The sequence below is a fragment of the Onychostruthus taczanowskii genome, unplaced genomic scaffold (genome assembly GCF_017590055.1).
Source record: "Onychostruthus taczanowskii isolate IOZ18803 unplaced genomic scaffold, ASM1759005v1 scaffold17, whole genome shotgun sequence".
Classification (NCBI taxonomy): domain Eukaryota; kingdom Metazoa; phylum Chordata; class Aves; order Passeriformes; family Passeridae; genus Onychostruthus; species Onychostruthus taczanowskii.
The window spans coordinates 13,424,590-13,443,219 of NW_024498906.1; the positions used below are offsets into that span (position 1 = coordinate 13,424,590).

Consider the following 18,630-nt stretch of genomic DNA (forward strand, 5'->3'; position numbering starts at 1 on the left):
AAATTTGAGAATGGTTTGGGTTGGAAGGGACCTCAAAGCCCATCCAGTGCCAGCCCTGCCATGGCAGGGACATCTTCCACTGTGCCAGGCTGCTCCAAGCCCCAGTGTCCAGCCTGGCCTTGGGCACTGCCAGGGATCCAGGGGCAGCCACAGCTGCTCTGGACAATCTGTTCTCATCTTAGCTTTTTTCCAAAAATCTGCTTAGGATGTTGTAAAGATCAGAACACAAGGATGTGTGGGACATGCTTTCAAAACACCAAATGTTGGAATTAATTAAAAAATATCTTACTTCCATGTTCCATTTCCTGTAGCTATGACTTTTGAAAACTCAGAGTAACTCCTGAAGTTTTTTTTCTTTTTAATTGAAGACTGCTTAAAAAACGTTTTCCACATACTTGAAAGTTTTGTCCATTTCCTGTAGCTATGACTTTTGAAAACTCAGAGTAACTCCTGAAGTTTTTTTTACTTTTTAATTGAAGACTGCTTAAAAAATGTTTTTCATATACTTGAAAGTTTTAGCCTGGTGTGAGGACAATGATGCAGAAAACATCTACAGCTGCTTGTACCATCAGCTGAAGTGTCCTCCTGTCTAGGAGAGCTGGTTGATATTCAAGGATCACCTTCTCCAAGCTCAGTGAGCAGAAACTCAGGCAAAAATTCTAGGAGGCCTCTTGGATGAAGAAAAACCTCCTGGCAAAACTCAGACACAGAGAGGGAGTACCCAAGAGGGTGGAAGCCAGCAAGAATAACCCAGTGGGAATACAGGGACATTGTCCAAACATTCAGAAATGTGGTTAGGAAAGGCCAAGCCCAGCTGAAGATGAATCTGTCCAGGAATGTCAAAGACAATAAGAAAGGTAAGGAAAGGAAAGGGAGAAGGAAAGGGGGAAAAAGGAAAGGAAAGGGAAAGGGAAAGGAAAGGGAATGGAAAGGGGTTTTCTGTAAGTTTATGGTGACACCAGGAAGGCCAGGGAAAATGTGGCCCCACTGCTGTGGGAACCTGGTGACACAGGACATGGAAAAGGCTGAGACCCTGAATGCCTTACTGGCCTCAGTCTTCCCTCAGCAGAGCAGCCTTCAGGAATTCCAGGTCCAAGAGATCAGTGGAACAGTCTGGAGCAAGAGATGCAGCCCTGGGCAAGGATCAGGTCAGGGAATGCTTAAGCAAACTGGATATGTGTAAGTGCATGGACTGTGATGGAATGTGCCTGCAAGGGCTGAGGGAACTGGCAATGCCATTGAGGCCTCTGTCAATACTCTTTGAGTCACTTTGAGTGATCATGGTGACTGGGAGAAGTGCCTGAAGACTGGAGAAAAGCAAATGCCACTCCTGTCTAAGAGAAGGACAAAAAAGAGGATGCAGGAACCTCTGAGCCTCATCTCCATCCCAGGAATTCACCAGCAAACTCCATCATTACCTTCTGTGTGTTAATTTTCAGCTTTTTCCAATGGGTGGATTCATTGCCAAATGTCCCACTTATCAAAATAAGTTTTTGTCACAGTCTCTCTTCAGACTGTCCTATAATTGTTGGGAATTATTCTGAAAAACAAATAGTACTTATTGCAAACTCTCAAAACTTTACTGCACCCATAAGATGCAACAGGCAGCAGTCTGAAAAGGGAGGACAGAAATCAGGTACAAGAGGCAGAAGTGATTGAAAGTGACATTTTCCCAGGAAGATTGAATTGGCTGAGAAGAAAAGCAAAGCACCATGAAAACAGGTGAAAGTCCTCTTGAAAGAAAAGATTTACTTCAAGGAAGAATAAAGGTGTGCTGAAGCAGCACAGTGATTTATCTCAAATGTTCTCATCTACTGAAACCAAATACCCAAAGTTTTTTTATTTCCTTGCCACGTCCTTAAATGGAGAATGATTTTGATTAATTGTATTTGAATTACAAATTACCTCTGGCAAATTTCTGAAGTGGTGAGTAAAAGAAGAAAGATGCCCAGTAAGTGTTTCCTCACTGACTTGAAAATTAAAATATTGGTCTGTCAGCTACTGCTGAAAGTTTTTCTATCCATATGTTTTGTTTAAAACCCTTCATAAAGTGACCTTTAATAATGCATTATTCAATATTTATGGGCAAACATTCAAATTGCCCCACTGGAACACTCAATTATTCTTTCAAGGTAATGAAGCTAATTATTAATTTTATAATACATTTAATTTCCTTGCTGCAAAGGAAAGCTAAAGCTAATCAAGAAAAGTAAGGGAAAAAATAAAGCCATGAAAAATAACAGAGCTAAACATGACTACAAGTCTGTAAATCACTGGAGGGGCTCTAAGGTTGTTCCAACCCTGGAAGATTTTTTACTCAAGCACAGGGACCAAATTTTGCTTCTATCTGCCCTCAAGAAAATCAGCTTTATATGGAATATATTAGAATATTTCCAAATACTAAATATGCAAAAGTAATGTATTTGGAACATGAAAGGAAAGAGAGCAAGATATTTGTTAAAGAAATGATAAAAAAAAATCTGTTGACTGCTTGGAAGGAAAGAGTTCAGTTTTGACTTAGCTGTGAATGCAGAGGCTTCCCTTTAGCAGAGCATGGACAAATATTTATCTTACTTCTTTGGAGCTAGTAATGAAAAGTATTCCTATCTTTATCTATTTCTACAGCTCCTGGCTTTGTGGTTCTACCCTGTGACTACACAGAAACCAGCAATTTCTCCCACTACTTTATTTCTTACTTGTTTTCCCTCTTATCTATCTGTGTGACACACTAATTTCCTGCCTTGAGTATTATAACTGTCTCCCTTTTGCTTGGGCTTTTTCTTCCCACATTTTTCTTTTAGCTTTCTCCAGCCAAACCCTTGATGGTTTCTTTTCAGTTTTTCTGCTTTTGAATGACCCTTCCTGATCCCACTGCCTCCCTTCCCTTCCTCTGTGCTCACAACCACTGCTTGCTGTAGTGAATATTGAACAAAAGACCCTCCAGAGATTATTCATTACTCTTTTTCACATAGATGAGCACCTCTGATTACTTTCTGTGGTTCTGAGTAGCAGCACTCACACTGGAAAATGTATATACTAAAATAAAATAAAATTAAATAAAATAATTCAAAAGAAAATAAATCATGTTTTCAGAAAGCAAACAAATATAATTATGCCTTTTCCCCATTTGAATCCTACACTGCTGTGTCACATCCTGTATCCTGTAACAAAGACTGACAAATCTTCTGAGATTTTTTAACCTGCTTGATCTCAAAGTACCACAAAAATTTGCCTGTGCTGCTGGGAACTCAGGTATCATAAAACACCATGTTTGTGATCTGGAAATCTGATTGAGCCCAGGAGTTGAATGTGCCTCAAGTACCTTTGTGGGAAATTTAGGATTTCTGTATAACTGATTAACATGAGAAGTAGAAGTTGTTTATTGTTTACATATATATATATATATATATATAAAAATATATATCTATATTTTATATATATATATTTTTATATATATATATATATATATAAATTATTAAGTATACATTTTTGATTGGTGTTTTTGTTTTGTTGATTTGTTTTTTGTTTGTATTTTTTTTTTAGTATATGATTGGTTATAGTTTAGATGTTTTACAGTTTTTTGTTATTTAGTTTTTATGGTCTTGATATTTGGTTTCTTAGTCTCTTCTTTTTTAATTTAGCACAATTTTTGTTTCAGTAGCTTTGACGAATTCCTGAGGCTTTGATAACAAACTTAGAAGCAGGCTGGCCGGTGCACACCATAGCTTAACCCTTGTAAATACATTGCAACATACCTTCAGGCATTTTTTTTTTTCTTTTGTTCCCTCCTGATTTAGATATCCCAAGTCTGATACTGGGTTATGTCAAAGAGAGAGAGAGGAACAGCTCCAGGACATCACCAAAGGGTTGTTACAGGTCTGACAAGGCACAAGGCAGAAGGGACAAGCACATCTCCTGCAATCTGTCTTTATGAGCAGTTAATGGGAGCCAACTTTTGCTCCCAAGCACGAAGCAGCACAGTGAGACAGGGTTTATTAGAGGCTGGTTGGAGCTGGAGATGGGCAGATGCACCCACATATGGTCTTATTTATCCCAGGAGGGTCAATGGCCTGATGGCTGCAAGTGTGAGGAGTGGATTTGATGGCTCAGCCAGCCTCTTTCTGCTCCTGAATTCCCACGTTTTCTGTACGTGGCAGAATATGCTCACATGTTCCATTAGCTGGGATTAGGATTTTAGCTTTTATATTTTTCATATATTTGTATATTAAATTATCATATTCATATATTTGTATATGAAATATTCATATATTTGTATATGAAATTATCTTTAGTGTATAGCTCTAAACTCCAAACACTGCTGCTGCTGCTTTCCCATTTTGGTCAGAAACAACAATTCCTCTCCAGGCCTGGCAATCAAGGACACCTCACTGCCTCAGGCCTGAGAGATGGAAACAAAACTGAGTTGGGAGGCAGCAAACTTGGGGTGAATGACTTCATTACCTGAAGCTGTAATTGGAAGATTAACCCCCAGTATGCAAATGGACCAAACTTACAAAAGCGTGAAACCCGTGAGCCATCATCCATTTTGGGTGTAGCCCCTTTGGGGCTTTGTCTGCCCTAAATATACCTGAAGGCCCTTCAATAAAGAGAACTGCTTTTTATTCCCTAATTTTGCCTGACCTCTGTTTTTAGGTAGCCCCAAAAAGACATCAGCACAAACCCCAGTGTGGCATTCACATTCTCTGAAAAAAATCTCTTCGCCCAGGATTTTTCTCCTGGGAAGCTGAGAAGCCTCAGAGAAAAGGAAAACAATTCTTATCTCATTCGCTTCTCCTGTGTTGTGCTCATGTGGAATGTGTTTGGAGACTGTTTACCCACAGGTGATTGTTTCATTGGACTCTGGTGTGAGTTGTTTTCACTCTTTGACCAATTGGGGCCAAGCTGTGTCAGGACTCTGGAGAGAGTCACGAGTTTTCATTATTATCTTTTTAGCCTTCTGTAAGTATCTTTTCTGTATTCTTTAGTATAGTATAGTATTCTTTAATATAATATAGTATTATAAAGTAATAAATTAGCCTTCTAAGAACATGGAATCGATGCATCATTCCTGCCTTCATTGGGACATCCCTGCAAATACAACACCCCGGTCATGTCACTGAGTAACAGGAGATATCGTGACCCACCCTCTTCCCAGCCTGGGCGTGGTGTCAAACCCTCCCTGGGGTGACCCAAACGTTCTCCCTGCTGCCTCACCTGGGCGATGTGCCTTGGGAACTGCCATGTTCATCACCCTCCCTCCGTCCTGAGGCTTGGGGGGGGACGCGGTGAACCTGCAGATGCCCGACTCGGACGGCGTGCTGGACGTCAGGCTGTCCGTGTAGTCGTTGGTCCCTGCCGTGAGCTGCTCCGAGGACGTGTCTGATATGAAGCACTCCGTGATGGTGAACTTGGCGTGCCTCAGCTGCTCTTCCATCTTGGCGTGCTCGTAGGCCCTGGCCAGCTCTTCGTAGGTGGAGGAGGCACTTTCTGTGGAGACCATGCTGCTCCTCGCCCGGTCTGAGCGCCACGGATGGGAGCAACGGGAGAGAGAAAACATCTGCTCAGTCTGTGTTTAGGAGGAAAGCCACGAGCATGATATTTCAGAGTAAAGCAGAGAGCCCTTGAAATTATCAAGGTGATTTAAATGAATCTGCTTCAAATGCCTGCTATGGAGGGGCTTGACAGCTGGCCTGCAAGCAAAGCTGAGTTAGCAGAAGAAATAGCAATTGATGATTTTCAAGTGTATCCACAGCAAGGAAGAAGACAAGGCCACCAGCATGGGAACAGATTAGAAAAGATTCATAAATATTTTTGTAAGCTAGACTAAGTAAATGGCATAAAGTAGATGTGTATACATGCCTTATTAAATGTCTGTAAACCTTTGCCAATTATATTGACGCTAATTGCTTTGCACCAATGAATATAATAAATCATTGTCATGTAGTTAATGACTTAAGATCACGCTTTGTTAAGAGTACATAAGCTGGGGAACACAAAAAATAAAAACTTTTTCCTCTTAGATCCTAATCACATATGTGTGTGTGTGTCACGTCCAACCTAACAGTGACAGCCTGCACAAGTGTTAGTTTAGTCAGAAAATCAACAATTACAGATAATCTAAAGTGAAGCCTTATCCTGTGAGCAGCATTAGATGGCTTAGCATTAAATTCATGTTTCTTTTATAAAAATAACCTTTACTACATGAAAAATATTTCTTTTTCAACAAAAAATGATTTCTCTAAATCTGAAATGCCTTCAAAAGGTTTCAAACCCACAAACCAGATTTTGCAAAATAAGAAACAGCTTTTTTACATTATCTTTTTAATGCATCTCAGAAATATTTCTCTGGGGCTATGTACAGGTGAGAAAGGAAAGTTTTTTTGTCCTGCTTCCATCATACTTTTTTTTTTTCTTTTTTTTTTGGGAAAGTGCCGAGAACAAAGGTCAAATAGGAAGGCAGTAGCTCTCAGATATTATCTCTCTAGACACCAGGTAAAACACTAACTCATTTCATTCAGAACAAAGGTCTTCAGAAAGCAATATCTGGCAACTACAGCCTGAAGTCATTCAGTTGCCTTTTTTCAGTGCTGCTGAAGCTAATGAGGGAATTCATATTTGACACACAGGTTATTATGACCTACAAGCTGTTCTTTTCTGCTGATGAGTTTCTGAGAATATCAATATTTCTTAAACAACACTGTTATTGAAGATGTAAATGGCTACAGATACATTAAAAAGCACTCTGGAAATGCAGGGCTCCTTTCTGCAGGGACGGAATTGCTGGGCTGTTGCACCCACAGTGTTTCTACTGCAGTGGGCTGGAAGAGCAGAGGACTTTGAAAAGTTCCTTGGGCAGAAGTCATGTTTCATCACAAGATCTGTGCAATTTCAGACATTGTTGGTGATGCTCAATAAACAGGCACAGTGTAATAGCTAATTCATAAAAATGGACCTCCTGTAGCAGCCAGAGGCAAGCGTGTCATTATTGCAAATCTTTATCTTTTTTATTGTGTGCCTGCACCCCTGCATCAGTTTTCATTGTGCACAAAGAACAGTGCTCCTGCCACTTTTAAACACGACCATCCATTATTTAAAGTGACAAGTACTTCTGCTGTAACTTGCTTAAGATTTGGAGCTGATCAGAACTTAACAGGGTTTCTTTAGATTTTTCTTTTTTTTTTTTTTTTTTGCTCCCTTTCCACCCACAAGAAACATCATTCTGTTTTTCACATTTGATTTGTGCAGCAGACCTCAGTGATGTCTTCCCATATTTCTGGTCAGCTGGAAACTCCCAGGAGGCAGCAGCTGACCAGTGCCATGGAGCAGTGCATGTGAGTATCGTGGTCATGCAAAGGTCACAGCTTGGGCCACTGAAGCTCAGGACCTGCAGCTTCCCACATCCCATACAAGAGGGAGAATATTCCAGAACCAATCTGCCTGAACACCTACTTTAGATTTGATGGGAGTTTATCCAAACTTAGGGTGAACTTTATGAAACTTCTTGGACTTCATGAATACAGATTGATCAGGAAATTGCTAATGGCCTCTAGGTAGAACATTAGAACTCGGTCACAGCTATGAACTGTTGCCAGGCATTTCTCCTAAGCTCAGAAGCTACTGCTTTGTAAGCCTGGAATTGTTTTGATGAGTGCTAAATTCTGCCAAATATCAACTGCGTCAACCAGCTCCTGAAATCTGAACTCCAGATTGGAGAAGTGATCAAATGTGCACATTAGCTCAATTGATTCTTGAACACATAATTTGGCTACATATGTTTATTTGAAAGTTTTAAACTTCTAAAGCACTTAAATTAAATGGACTCTACTCTCTTCCCAGAAACCAAGTGGTGCAACAGAGCTGCTTTTTGGCACAAGAAAAGCTTTCTTGATTTAAAGCTTGCTATCCCTCACATAAATCACCGTGCGCTCAAAGGTAGACACAGAGTAGAAAAGTAGGCTTGTTAAAATATAGATTATAAAGTCTGTTTACATAATTGGATGTAGTTTATCTACTAAACCACACAGTAAATTTAATTTCTGCCCTTTGCCACACACATTGGAAAATATCCTTGGGTGACAACAGGTTGGAACACATCCAAATGCACCTGCAGTCTGGAGTGTCTACAGAAAGGCTTTCTGAGAGGAGATTTTCTATTTATATTTAGATTTGTATATTTAATAACCTTAAAATTTATGATAATTCTACCTGAAGGTTGTCAGCTGGCTGGAAGAATCTAGTGACTGCCATTACCCCATGGAGAAAACATGGGGGTTTAAGAGGGTGAATTATGAAATATTGAGAACTCCAGGCTGTAAATTACTAAATATGAGTGAAGTCAGATACTTTTTCTCATACAGAAAACAAACCAGTCATACTGGTTTTTATGATGAAAGGCCACTCACATCCTCTGCTTTGTAGCTCTAACACATCATGAACATCTTTCTCCTAAAATCAGGAGAGACAGTTGACCATTCCTTCTGAGGAAGCCAGAGCAAGCCTGGCTTCACTTTGGTCAGACTTTCCTTTGAGAAATATTTTACCATTCTTCTTTTTTAACCTTTATTAGATTTATTTCATGATGATTCTCCTAGTTAATAATTTGTTTGCATTTTTTTGTTGCTTTTTCAGCATAGGACAGTGGAGAAAGCTTTTTTTTTCCAGTTGCATTTATGATGTGAAGGCATCAAGAAGAGATGAGGGCTGCAGGCAGAATATGTGTTCAGTGTCTCCCCACTTGTCATCTAGAGGAATAAACCCCATGCTGTTTCTCAGGGAAATCCTGGCCAGCTGCTACAGAATTCAGTGCTATGAATGTATTTTTACTTGGACTCTAATTGCAGTTTTCCCTTTTATTTTTTTGTTTTTCCCCCTTCTCTTTCCCACTGAGAATGAACATATTACACGAATGGGAAAATAAAAATACTAACCTGAAGGTTGTTCAAACCCTCAAATAATTCCAAATGTGACTCAAGAATATTCTTGCAGACTAATATTGTCCATTCCTAGTAAAATTCTCCTACTTTTGCTTTTTGGTTCAGGAAACTACAGGAAAATTTGCCACCTTGTCTTTGAAAGGATATGTGTGGAATGTGGTACCAGAGGCACAGTATTTGTTGTCATTATCACTACAAGCATTTTTGGCACCCCTCATAAATAACCTACAGAAAAACCACCCTGGCAAGGGAAGAACAACCATACCCGAGCTCCAATCAGGGAACACCCAGGAACAGAACTGGTGGCACAGGCTGCTCACACAGGAGATGGAGTTCCCACCCTTGGGGACATTAAAAAACCATTTAACCTACAGAAAAACCACCCTGGCAAGGGAAGAACAACCATACCCGAGCTCCAATCAGGGAACACCCAGGAACAGAACAGGTGCCCACACAGGAGATAGAGTTCCCAACCTTGGGGACATTCAAAAGCCATCTGGGGATGTTCCTGAGCAACCAGCCCTTGCTGACCCTGCTTTAGGCAGAGGGGCTGGACTGACCAGTGCCCAGGTGTCCCTCTGATCCTGTGACTTGGGAGGATCCTGTCAGCAATGGGAATGCCCAGCAGCTGCTGGGATCCTGTCAGCAATGGGAATGAGCAGCTGCTGGGATTCTGTTAGCAACAGAAATGAGCAGCTGCTGGGATCCTGTCAGCAATGGGAATGAGCAGCTGCTGGGATCCTGTCAGCAATGGGAATGCCCAGCTGCTGGGATCCTGTCAGCAATGGGAATGCCCAGCAGCTGCTGGGATCCTGTCAGCAATGGGAATGAGCAGCTGCTGGGATCCTGTCAGCAATGGGAATGCCCAGCAGCTGCTGGGATCCTGTCAGCAATGGGAATGCCCAGCAGCTGCTGGGATCCTGTCAGCAATGGGAATGCCCAGCAGCTGCTGGGATCCTGTCAGCAATGGGGTGCCAGCAGCCGCTGCCGTCCCGGTGTCCCTTTGGGGAGCCCCGTCTGTACCTGTGTCCTGCGAGGGGCTGACGCTGTAGCTGTCACTCTCCTTGTCCACTGATCCTGCTGGCCGGGGCGTGGGCAGCCTCCAGTCTGTGGTGAGGGTGTGGGCTGATATGGTGGGGTGGGGTCTGTTGAGGGTCCACTGGCTGGCGTAGCGGTTGCGCGCGGTGGGCCCGGTTTTGGCACTCCTCCTCGTGGTGGGATCTGTGAGGGATGGCACAGAGGGGGCGGGAAGGAAACCAGCCCTGTCAGAATCACAGAGTGCTAGGATGTCCCAGGACCCACAGGGATCAGCCAGTCCAAGCCCTGGCCCTGCACAGACCCTCCAGCAATCCCACCCTGGCCATCCCTGGAACAGTGCCCAAGCACTCTGGCAGCCTCAGGGCCATGCCCGTTCATCCAACCATCTCTGGGTGAAGAACCTTTTCCTAAAATCCCACCCAATCCTTCCCTGACACAGCTCCAAATATTTCCTCTTGTCCTGCCCCTGATCAGCAGAGGGATCAGTGCCTGGCCCTTCACTTTTCCCTTCCAGAAGGGGATGGCCACTGAAATCATCTTTGTTAATAAAACCCAAACTCAAGATATTCTCTTTGGGGAAAAAAAAATGAAGTGTTAATGCTGCTCATTACCAAACTGCTGATGCTTTTCTAGAACTACTCCCTTTCTAATGAAACTCTATGTTTTATCAAGGGTGGAACTGAAGAGCTGAAGGCCCCATCATTCTTCCATTGACACATTCATTATCCCTTTACTCCAAGACAAGCAGTTCTCCAGCACCAAACCATTCTGAGAACTGAAAGAGCACAAGGCAAGTAGATCTGCTCAGGGATTTCACACCACACCTCAAGTGAAGTGCAAATTATCATCATAGATGTGCCCACAGAAACACCCTGCACCAGGTACCTGCTGTCAGTTTTGAAACAGATGTGCTCAGAAAGGTGGGGCTATAATTTTCTCTTCTGTTGCTATATTACAGTATTGATCAGCTACAGATTTCCTATTTTAACAAGTGGCCAAGACATAAAACATAAGTTGTAATAGTGTCATGAGAGTTTCAGTGGGAACAGGTTCATAAAGATTTGACTGCTTTGGAACAATTAGTAAATTACTACAATTTCTCAGACTTTAAAAATCATCTGCTACTGGTTTAAGGTCAGCAAGGTTGTGCTTTTTAAATTAACTTAGAGATAATATAGTGACCAAGATTGTAAAAGCAACCTATGTGCCAAAATTGACCTCTTTGAACTTATTAATAAAGAGTTCTGCCCTGAAAGTGAGTCTAACAAAGCAAGGGCAAGAGAAAAATCATTATGTAGCAAATAGAGAGTGACTACATCAGCACTGAAGGATTTCTCTTCAAAGCTTCTGAATAGATATCACTAACAATAGAAAGGGTGTTGGAAATGAAAAATTCAAATCTATTCAAAATGTTCTTTGACATTCAAATGGTGAAGTTGTCAGTCTTTGAGGTAAGAGACTTTAGCAAAAGAAATGGAAAGAAAAAGCAATACCCAGATAATAACTCTGAGCACTGCTTCTGCTTAAGCATTTCCAGTGAGAATTTGTATTCTGCTGCTTCAAAGAAACAAGGCATTTATTTACAAATAATGGTCTGATCCTTCTCCTTTTTTTCCCTTCAGCAGTGGAAAAATTAGAATCTGGTGCCACTGATAATTGATCCTCTTGTCGTGCAGCACAGAGCTGCCTCACATGGACAACATCCAAATCCAAATCTGTGCTGAGATTTTGGCACAAACCAACACTTGGGAATGTGGCACGTGGCTGTGGTGTGGCCAGGAGTGAGCCTCATTCAAGGGACAATGTGGAGAACAGGAGAGTGCTGGTGAGAACAGCTCCTGGCACAGTGCTGGGGCTGCCTGGTCTGCAGAAGAGAAGGTTTGGGGGAATGCCAACGATGTACAGAAATACCTGAGGGGCAAGAGGACAAGAGAGGACAAGAGCCAAGTTTCTGTCAGTGGTGCCCAGTGAGAAGACCAGGGGCATTGGCCACCAGGAGAAACTTGGGAGCTTCATCCTGAATGTCAGGAAACACTTTAATGTGAGGGAGACTGAGCCCTGGCACAGGCTGCCCACACAGGAGGTGGAGTTCCCATCCTTGGGGACATTCAGAAGTCATCTGGGGGTGTTCCTGAGCTTAGGATCTGTGTCCAGCCCTTGCTGACCCTGCTTTAGGAAAAGGACTGGACTGACCAGTGCCCAGGTGTCTCTCTGGACCTCAACCTCTGATCCTGTGACTTGGGAGGATCCTGTCAGCAATGGGAATGAGCTGGGGGAGCCTCTGCCAGCCCACGGGAGCTCAGTCCTTGTCCTGATGAGCAGGAGCTCTGCTCCAGCCATGCTGTGCCTCTGAGAGGGGCCGGGCAGCACAGGCACAGCAATTCCAGAGCTGGCAGTGGGATGGAAACACAGCTGGTGCCCTGGTTATGCCAGCTCTGCTGTCAAACACAACTGGAGAGAGCTGAGCTCAGCAAGGCAAAGGTTCACAGAGCCTCTCTTCCACAAATAAATAAATAAATAAATAAAGACAAGAGAAGAACTTCAAATATGCTGTAAAGGAATATTTGTCACTCAGTGAATGTGAGTGGGCTCAGACAGAAGGGTCCATAACCTCTGAGCCACCCAGCCTTCACAGCAGAAGTGATTCACAGCAGAAGTGGTGGCTCTAGACAAAATCCCATCACCCAGCCTGCAGCAAAGCTGGATTAGTGTCTTAAATCCAGAGAACATTACCTGGAAGTCTTTGACCCAGCCCTGTGCACTGCTGCAATCAGATCTGTACTGCTTAATAAAAGTGCTGGTGGATTTTTATTCTCAAGCAAGGCTGGACACAGATCATATTCTTACACACAAGTTAAATCCACATTTAATTTGAAGGAATTCTCTCCCTGGCTGCAGAAGAATCAAGCACAGAACTGCACACAAAAGAGGCATTAGAAAGGAAGGTGCTATAAAGTTCTGTGGTATGACACAGGTGTGAGGTTTTGGGGTGATGCCCCTTTCCTTATTAGAAAATCTGGTCCTCAAGGAATGACCTGAACAAAGATGGCTAAAAAAGAAAAGCAGCAAGGCCAGGACTAGAACACCTCTTATTTAAAAGACTGCAGTGGAAATGGATTTTTCTAATTATCTGCATTCTAGCAACTGAGCTTTCAGCATTTATGTTCACCAAATTCAGCAAGTAAATTCTGAAAAAATCACTGGACAGAAATAATCTAAGAGATTTCAGAAATTGCACTGCAGTGAACTACATTTTGGTAAAATTTCTAACTCACAGGTAATCATTCAACCTAGTATTTTTTTTTACCCATTTACATAGATATGGAACATATTCATGAGAGGAATGAGAAGAATGGATTGCATCAGTATATTAATTTATGATAGCATTTTAATCACTAGAAGAACAACTTGGCATGAATATATCTGGGAAAAGTAATTTACCATAATAACTAAAGCCAGAAATACAACTTTTTCAGAAAAAGTAATAATGAGAATTGCTTTTTTTTTGCCTGATGGAGAGGTAGGAGGAAAGTTGCTTTTGGAATACAAGAAAGATTGATCACAGAGGAAAAAAAAACTGCATTACACACTAAAAGCCATTAAGGTAATTTACCCAATAAATTCTGGAAATTAAAATCTAGCATGCATTTGGTTTAATGAAGGCCAGGCATGAATTATTTCAAATTACACCTCCATTTTGGATGCATATGCAATTTCCCCCATATTGAACCACTAAGTGCAATAGCTTAAGAAATGCTCTCTGTTGACCTAAAAAGATTTTTCTCCACTCTCAGACAGAAAGATGAGGATGTAAATACAGGAGCATGGTATTTATTTTGTTACAGCTTTCTCCTTTCTAAAAAAAAACCCCTGTTTTCTGATGTGCTTACTTGTTCCTGGCCGGGCATCAGAGACATCCACCAGTGGCCCTGTGGCTTGTGACACCGACTGGTAATGGACCGTGTGGGTGACAGTCAGGGACTTCTGCTTGGACGTCTCTCCAAAGTCAGCATCAGTGAGCAGAACCGTGGATCTGTCGTCTGTAAGTGGGAGAATAATCAGGTAATGAGCACAGAATGGTGGCTTTGCCTTCCTCAGGGCTTTGCAGCGAGTCCCCAGGCGTCCCCAGCCCGGTGACGCCGCGGGCGGAGCGGCTCCCTGCTCTCTGCAGGGCTCAGGGGGCTTGGAAGGGAGGGAGACTCTGGGTTTAAACTCAAAGCCCATCTAAAACTGAAGAATAAATTTAATTTTTCCTGGTTATTTCACCTTAGCGACGTGCAGCTGGGGCAGACTTAAACACCCTCACAAAGAGCTGATTTTTGTCATCATTTGTGGCCCCAATTCCTGCATGGCCATCCTTTGAACACTGCCCTCTTCCCTTTCACTTTCAGAGAACTCAGATGATGTTTCCAACATCATATTTCAACATCATGTGTTGTCGATGTTTTCAACAAAACGTTCCATTTATTTCTTTTTATCAGCATGATTAGCAATGTCCTCAGTGTAGCCACCCCTGTCTTCCCAAAAGGAGGTTGCTAGGGGGTGTTGCTAACCAGCCCTCTCTCCCCTTTTTCTGCAGAGACAGGGATGACCCTGTCCCAGGACTGTTTTTTTTTACTGCAGCTTCAAATAAAGGTGTGAGGTTAAGCCTGACCTTGGGAAGGAAGGAGAATTTGAGCACTAACATTTCCTGCTGTGTGGTTCTGCTTCTATTTCTTCCCTGTGGGGTAGAATACATTCACCAAATTTCTACACACACCTTGATCATTGCAGTGCTATACAGAACTTGCTTCCTTTTATTTAATTTTTTTCCCCAGTTGTGATCTCTGTATCGTATTTTGTTTTTTTGCTCCAAGGAGAAATTTGGTGCACTTGATCATGGATGGTTTAATAGCAATAAATCTTTCACTGCCTTTGTGCTCGCAGAACAACTATTTGGTGTGCTATCAGACTTTCTTTTGCATTCTTTACAGTCTTTTTATCCATTCAGAATTGCAAGAAAAGCCTCAAGGATTTCCTGCTGGGCTGTGCTATATAGTTTTGTAATGTGTTCTAAGGAACTGGCAGCAGCAGGACTTCTGGGCATTTACTAGTCAGCAGAGGTTGATCCACTTCTCTTAAGCACTCCTGGTTTTTGTTTTGGATTTTTTTTTTTTTAACTTGACAAGACACCATTAGGGTGAAGAGTTCTGCACAATAACAGAACACACATTTTTTTACCCAAAGAAGGCTATAAATAGAATAACATTAGGAATCAAATCACTCAGTCTCTGGCAAAAGATGAGCTCTTATTCAGGTTGGGAATAAAGCCTCTTGGCAGCAAACTCTGTCAAACCCTGCCAAAATCCCTGCTTATTCTGGGTGGAAAGCTGCCTCTTAGCAAGGCTCTGATCACATTGCTGCAGTTCAGGCTCTAAGAGTATTTTCACTGGAGCCCCCCACTGCTCAGCAGCTGCCACTCAAAAGTTAAAGCTGTCTTTAGGATGAAGCCTGGCACAAAGGGCAGACTTTGGGAAGCTCAAATAATGATTTTAGAAAGCCTGTAAGTCTCCTTTTCAAACCTGGAATGGGCATGGACAGGAGGTGCAGAGATGCTGCTCTCAGCTTGCTGATTTTTCTCTCTGGCCACACCATCCTTGGATGCTGTTATGCTGTCAGCTTCTTTTATACAGAGTTTTATCCAAAAAATGCAAAGTTAGAAGTCTAACAAGGTCAGTCAGGAGTGTCTTTCCACAGTGTGTGCTCATGCAGTCACCACATCAGGCTGCATTTCTATTCTGAGTTTCCAGATATTTTTAAATTATTTGGGGAAAAAAAAACCCAAACCCAACACCAAACAATTCTATTTCCTGTGACACTTCAGCCAAGCACCAGCCCCATGAGAAATCTTGTTTTCTGTTGTGTCAAACATTTTAGATTTGAATTTTGCATGGATACACAGAAGCTGAAAACTGACCAAAATGTTGAAATATCATGTACTATGAACAGGTGGATACAATATGCAACATGTAAGTTTTAAAAGGTAGCTAGCTGTAGCAAATCTTCAGATACTGAGAGTGCAGTTTCAGAATTTCATTTTCCCTTTAAGTAATGTCAGTGATCCAACTGCCTAGGCAGAGCCAAATGAGAAATCAGAATGAAAATCATAAAACTGCCAGTCCTCAATTACATTTTCTTCAAGAAACTCTTTCCAACAGTTTCATTTTCCTAATGCCCTGCATTATTTTAGATCCTGTACTGAGATTACTTTAGTGGGAAATGACTCAAAGGAAAGGGAAAATAAACCCAGTACAGTTTTCAAATTACTTTGTAGCTCTTTTCTCTTGATGAGTGCAGCAGCAAAAAGGTGTGGAGGAAAGGAATTCCACCTAAAAGAACCTGTTACATTAACCAGGGGGAAAAAGCTCAAATTTACCAATGGTCTCCATGGTGTCCCTCTCCTCTATCAGCAGCTGTGCTCTGGGAATGTCTATGTGCATCCTCAGTGTTTGCTGCTGCTTATTAAGTGTGTCTGATGTCCTGGTGTTCTTGCTGAAAACAAAAGAGAAGTGAGGACATTAACATTCAGCCTAAATGAAAAGATATTTGCAAACTTCCTCGTTTTCAATCTGTCCAGCTCAAAAAAAAACCCCAATGTGACCACAATCAGCAAAAACCACTCATACATTTGATTTTGCCCTCTTCAGAACAAGTGCATGGTATTAATTTGTTTAATTTGCACGTGGCAAGGCATTAGATGAATGCAGAGCTTGGAGGGATGTGCTCTGTCCTCTATCAGCAGGAACCTGAGAATTTCACACAGTTTTCTTCAAGTGGTGTCATAATGAAATGAATAAAAACACTTTGGAAGATGGACCTTTTCTTTCACTCTTCATGAATCTGAGTAAAGCAACACACAGCTGATCAAACAGGTTGGTAGGAAAATGATGTCTTGAGTAATTTCTAATTGTTTTTTTATCTTTTCATTATTTTTAATTAGCTAAGTTTCAAATATCACTTAGATTGATAAATGAAAAAGCAAATTAATAACCAGGCATACTATTAATAGATTGCATAAAATAAATAAAAGCTTTAGTCCCATTGATGTTCCAAGCCAAAAATTGCAAATCTTGTTTACATTTGTGGATTATGTCTAATTGATTGATGCAATAATCTAAAAAAGAACATAAACCAATTATTTTATCATCATGCAAATTGAAACAATTTCATTTTGAAGTTTGTGTACCAGAAAATGACTTCTTAAATGAGCTGTCTACCAAAAGCAAATGAAAATGGATGGTAAAACCAAGAGCCACAGTCATTTCTAGCACAGAGCTTGCACCAAGAAACCTTCAGATTGCACTAAACAGGAACATTTTGCCCTTTTAGATGTAATTACTCTCTGGATGAAATGAAATATTTGCAAATACTTCATGCAGGGAGGCTGAGGAGAGTTGAGACAAATCAGCCAGCAGCATGATCCAGGTGCTCAGGCTTCAAAGAGCTGTAAGATCCAAGCAGAGGCTCATTTTCTAGTGTAAAATAGCTGCAGATCACTCAGCTTAATTCTGCTTTGGCAGTGAATTATTGTTGTTAATGGAATCAGCAGAGGACTGTTAAAGGGATGAGCTCAGGTCTGTGAGCACGGGAGATTAATCCACGTGTGGTGAGCCCACATCTCCAGGAAATTTGTGTTAACTTCCTGCTGTGTCTCCATGTCAGCAAGCCCTGATTACCTCAGGTTTGGACATTCTCCTAGAGACTCTTTTTGGAGGAATTTTCCATGTGGTCAGTGGTTCTTCTCCAAATCCAAGGGTGAGATCCACAAGGCACTTGGGAGCACCTCTCTGATTTTCACCTCTCAGCTTTCCTGCTGTTGTGTGCTGTTGTAACACCATCTATACATCCCAAATTTAATGTGTCTCTTCTCCTGGGTGATTAGATGGTGCTGTTCCCATCAGATACACGTGGATATTTGAAATGCATTCAAACAGGCCACAACTGGTGCCTCGTTCAATCATCATGGAAGCAAAATATCAGAAGAGCCTCCCAAGAGCTTCCAGACTTTTCTCCATATATAATCAGGGGAGAATGGTCATCACAGAGTCTTACTAAAAACATAAATTTTCAAAGATATCTAGTATTGTCAAATGCAGGTAAATTCCACACTGGCGTTCTCTAAGTCTCTGCATGGAGTGGATGCCACTCAAGCTGCTAAAATGTTAAGAGAATCAGACAATAATATTTTATCTGCATGCCAGATATGCTTGGACACAGGCCCTTGGAAAGTTGGACTGCTCTGGGCTTGCCCAAAGTTGTAGAGCAAACGTAGAGCACCTCTTCAAGTGCCTTGCTGCCCTCTGAGTAAAGAATTCTTTCCTAGTATTTAATCTAAACCTGCCCTCTTTCAGTTTAAAGAAGGAAACTGATTTTTTGCATGTCCAATTGCAATAATCCAGTAGTTCCAGGACACACAGAGTCAGATACATCTAGAGTCTGTGCAGTCCATAACTGAGTCTGGGAAATGCATCACTGCACCCCTCTGCTCCCACTGGGGATGCAGGAGACAAAGGGATGGGATCAGACTCCTGCTCAGAGAATGCAGATCCCAGAATGCCAGAGCTGGAGCTCTTCAGCAGCATGAATGCTCTGTATTTCCATTATTAGAAAGTACTCAACC

The 18,630-nt window shown here is 41.8% G+C and overlaps 1 protein-coding gene across 2 annotated transcripts in view; it reads right to left on the reverse strand.

The window, feature by feature from the left end:
- Positions 1-18,630, reverse strand: part of DSCAM (DS cell adhesion molecule) — a 381,330-nt gene that overhangs the window by 14,666 nt on the left and 348,034 nt on the right. The window contains exons 28-31 of one of the 2 annotated variants that reach the window (XM_041399843.1): positions 16,387-16,502; positions 13,862-14,011; positions 9,957-10,154; positions 5,215-5,517 (exon numbers count right to left, since the gene is read on the reverse strand). In XM_041399843.1, coding sequence (XP_041255777.1) covers positions 5,215-5,517; positions 9,957-10,154; positions 13,862-14,011; positions 16,387-16,502 — 767 coding nt within the window. Of the gene's footprint in view, positions 1-5,206; positions 5,518-9,956; positions 10,155-13,861; positions 14,012-16,386; positions 16,503-18,630 lie in introns of both variants that reach the window. The other variant, XM_041399844.1, reaches the window with a different exon arrangement.